Source organism: Sceloporus undulatus, chromosome 4 (assembly GCF_019175285.1).
Source record: "Sceloporus undulatus isolate JIND9_A2432 ecotype Alabama chromosome 4, SceUnd_v1.1, whole genome shotgun sequence".
Lineage (NCBI taxonomy): Eukaryota > Metazoa > Chordata > Lepidosauria > Squamata > Phrynosomatidae > Sceloporus > Sceloporus undulatus.
Window position 1 is genome coordinate 121,430,842 of NC_056525.1, and position 3,846 is coordinate 121,434,687.

The 3,846-nt window shown below is 42.8% G+C and overlaps 1 protein-coding gene across 1 annotated transcript; it reads left to right on the forward strand.

The window, feature by feature from the left end:
- The first annotated feature begins 1,162 nt into the window (after positions 1-1,162).
- GLUL (glutamate-ammonia ligase) lies at positions 1,163-3,806 on the forward strand. Its single transcript, XM_042461598.1, has 3 exons — positions 1,163-1,339; positions 1,495-1,694; positions 3,202-3,806. Exons 1-3 carry the CDS (start codon positions 1,178-1,180, stop codon positions 3,518-3,520), a joined length of 681 nt encoding a protein of 226 aa, XP_042317532.1. The 5' UTR covers positions 1,163-1,177; the 3' UTR covers positions 3,521-3,806.
- The last annotated feature ends 40 nt before the right edge of the window (positions 3,807-3,846 follow it).

Below are 3,846 nucleotides of genomic sequence, written 5' to 3' on the forward strand. Positions count from 1 at the left end.
TTGCAGTTCTTGAAATGAAATAATATATTTCATTTCAAGAACTGCATACTACCAAATTGCATAGGATTGTATTATATTTATATTGTAAACTGCGCATTAAACAGTGCAGAACACAACCAAACTCACATATTGGGGAGGAAGAGAATTAGAATGCAGAGACATATTTGAAATGGAATTAAAGTGGTAATCCCAACCAACTTTATCCTTTTCATATGCTTGAGGTGGCGAAATGATTTAACCAAGCAGTGCCAGTCACTTTTCCAGAAAAAACAAAGCACACAAACTAAATACTTCTAATTGACCACACATGCGTATTGGTTCATAACCACCTCTGGCCAGCTCCATGGCAACCACCGAAGAAACCATGCGATTTATTGTGTTGGGATGCCTACAGTTGTATACTCTGCAGTTCTGATTTCCTCCCCCTCTTTCTAATCCACCCTAGCAAACAATATTCAATACGAGCAAGCTGGTAACGTCTTTCTGAAAACAGGTAATGAAAGGACTATTTCAGATCACAGCTCCCACACATCTGGACCATGCAAAGTTTGTATATAACAGATGCATACATATCTCTTGCTCATCTACTTGTTTACTAGATGAATTATCTCACATTCAAAGCATGTGCACATACACACACAACAGATGGCCATCCAGCCTCTGTAGTAAACTATAGAAAAACCAGTGGTCTAGAATCCCCCCTCCCCTCAAAAGAAATAATCCATATCTGATTTTCCTCTTGCCACGCCGATCCTATTTGGTGGTTTCTCCTCAGTAACTCTAGTATCAGTTGCTGCTGTTGCTTTCCCCCCCCCCCCTTCCTGGGGAAGTCAAACAGGTGATCCCAAACAGTTCAGGTGGCACAGTGAAGAGGGTGACATCACCCAGCCAGTTTATAGCTGCACAATGACATCTTTGAGGCTTTAAATTCAAGTCATTTGACAATATGAATGAGTAGGCTAGCCTTTTTAACAAGAGTACTGAAAGAATGTGGTTTTTCTACACTGCTTGAAAATATTTGTGCAAAAACAAAACTGGAAAAACTCATGGCTAGTGTGACTTCAGCCTTACTTGAAATATAATACACCAGATTAATGTAATCCTGCTAATGGTTTTTACTTACCCCTTGCAAAGCCTTCATTTCCAAGCATGATGGTTAAAAGATGTGGAAAAAATCATGGACTTCCTTTCCTTCTTGCCCTTTTCTGCAGGTCCATACTACTGCGGAGTTGGAGCAGACAAGGCTTATGGCCGAGACATTGTGGAAGCTCACTATCGAGCCTGCCTATATGCTGGTGTGAACATTGGAGGCACCAATGCAGAAGTTATGCCAGCACAGGTAGCTACTTGAACCAAAACCCTGTCATGAATGCTTTTGTCTCTGCACTGCAGTTCTTTGCATGCTCAGGATTTGGGGGAGAAGAGTGTGAACAGCCTCTTCCAGGGGGCTTTGCATTATGCCAATCCTGAATGGCTCTGTTTTTTTTCTTACAGTGGGAGTTCCAGGTGGGTCCTTGTGAAGGAGTTGATATGGGTGACCACCTCTGGATTGCTCGATTCATCCTTCATAGAGTATGTGAAGACTTTGGTGTCATTGTGTCTTTTGATCCCAAGCCCATCCCAGGGAACTGGAATGGAGCTGGATGTCACACCAACTTCAGTACTAAGTCCATGCGAGAGGATGGAGGCCTCAAGTAAGTCCTGTTGCCAACTTGAAAAGTGTCTGATCTTGGAAGTTAAGTAGGATCTGGTCTGGCTAGTACTTGAATGGGAGCCTGCCTTCAAATGCCAGATGCTGTAGGCTGTATTTCAGAGGAATGAACTGAAAACCATCTCTTACCTAAGCAAACCCTGTGAAATTCATGAGGTCACCTTAAGCTGAGAGACAACTTGAAGACACATACACACAGGAGACAAAAATGGATAGGCCTCCAGGATTAATGTAGCTTCAGATTCTGAGGGGTAGGAAGGACTGGAACCCTACAGAAGAGTAGTTGGTGTGGATTGAAAGCTTCTTTAAATCTTGCAAGTGGAGAACTCACAGATATGAGAGGACTTAAAATGTCTTTCCCATATTGGGCCTCCAGAGCTGTATATGTACCTGCTGTATTTTACGTATATAGAGGAAAATTTAAAGATGTGATAATGTTCCATCTCATCTCCACATGAAGTCAAGAGCGTTAGCCCTTCATTCTGCTTTAGGTTGTTTTTGTTTTTTGTTTTTAAAAAAAGACCTGTAGTTGCTCTGTGCAACAGCATCCCACTAGCAGCTTAGTGAAGCTGCTGTCAAATGTTACAAAGTGGATAACAATGTAAAATCTCCAGGTTCAGGTTACAGCATGCAGACAGAACATTCATGCTACACAACAAGCCTTTTTGCTTTATGAAGTCTTCACTTTGGCTCCTTATGGATCAGCAGGAATAATCCAGAGCCAAATGAGTCTCACTCCACCTTTGTACTGATGGGCTGGAAAAATTCTTGGAACTTTTGGGACACAGTAGAAACACAGCTTTCCTTTTTTGACTTTATTCCTCTGTTCTGTTTTGAATCAGGCTTTGCCTTTGTGGAAAAACAACAGAGGCATTAATTAGTATGAAATTTCTGGGATCATGTCATCCCACAGTGCCTCTGTATAAGGATTTAAATACATAGCCATGTTAGTCTGTAGAATCAATACGTAGAGAGATCATGAAGCACCTTTGAGGCTGACTGAAAGAAATTGGCAGCATGAGCTTTCATAGACTTCAGTCTGCTTTCTCAGAAACTCATGCTCCATGTAAGGATGTTATGCCACTGTCAGCCCCCATGTGCCAGCAGTAATTGGTGGTTTCCATGACAATGGGGCAGTGAATCTGTTCTGCTTTAATCTGAATTTTAAAAGAGCTGTCCAAAGTGCTGAACCTGGTTGGAGGTGGTAGGACTCAGGAATGATGCTCTCCCCACTGCTTTCCCAGAAGTGTATTTACATAATGAACATGCATGCGGGCACACACTCTCCTGTGAGAAATCGGGGGTTCTTAGATTAATTTCTTTGACCAAATGCTTAACAGACATTTCTGTGCAGCAATGAAATTGTGATATGCAGGCATTTCTACAGATATAGTCCCCATAGTAACATGCAGTTGAGCAAAATGGTGACTCTTTGATAATGCTATTATCTTCTCCTAGACTCAACAATCTGCTTCTCATCCTTACCACAGGCATATTGAAGAAGCCATTGAGAAGCTGGGCAAGCGCCATCAGTACCACATCCGTGCCTACGATCCCAAAGGGGGGCTGGATAATGCCAGACGCCTAACCGGCTTCCATGAGACATCCAACATTCATGAGTTCTCTGCTGGAGTAGCCAACCGTGGTGCCAGCATCCGCATCCCGAGAAATGTGGGCCAAGAGAAGAAGGGCTACTTTGAAGACCGCCGGCCCTCTGCCAACTGTGACCCTTACGCTGTGACCGAAGCACTTGTCCGCACTTGTCTCCTCAATGAAACTGGGGATGAGCCCTTTGAGTACAAGAACTAAATGGACTTGGTCCTACAGGCACCCCACTCTCTTTCTCATGTCTGTCTTTTCTCTGTTCTAGATGTTAATTCTGAGGGCATGAGATACCATATTTGTGCCCCCCTCCCCTAAAACTCACCCTCTCTTTTTCTTCTCATGGGAGGTGGAAGTCTAGTCTTCTTTCAGCATTCATTCTGTCATTTCAGCGGCTGGGAAGAGGAGGAGTGGGCATTAGAAGAAACAAACCTGAATTAACCACTATTTCATGTAATTTGTCTATATGTCTTGAAAAAGTTTCAGTAGCTTCCAAAAACAGATAACTCGGTGGAATGGAATAATAGGAAAAA

What these genes read in the sequence shown, in the direction of transcription:
- GLUL (XM_042461598.1), top strand. Translation starts at nt 1,178, where the DNA reads ATGGACTTCCTTTCCTTCTTGCCCTTTTCTGCAGGTCCATACTACTGC. An exon ending in CAGAAGTTATGCCAGCACAG is followed by an intron (nt 1,340 to 1,494) that starts GTAGCTACTTGA and finishes TTTTTCTTACAG; the next exon opens with TGGGAGTTCCAGGTGGGTCC. An exon ending in CGAGAGGATGGAGGCCTCAA is followed by an intron (nt 1,695 to 3,201) that starts GTAAGTCCTGTT and finishes TCCTTACCACAG; the next exon opens with GCATATTGAAGAAGCCATTG.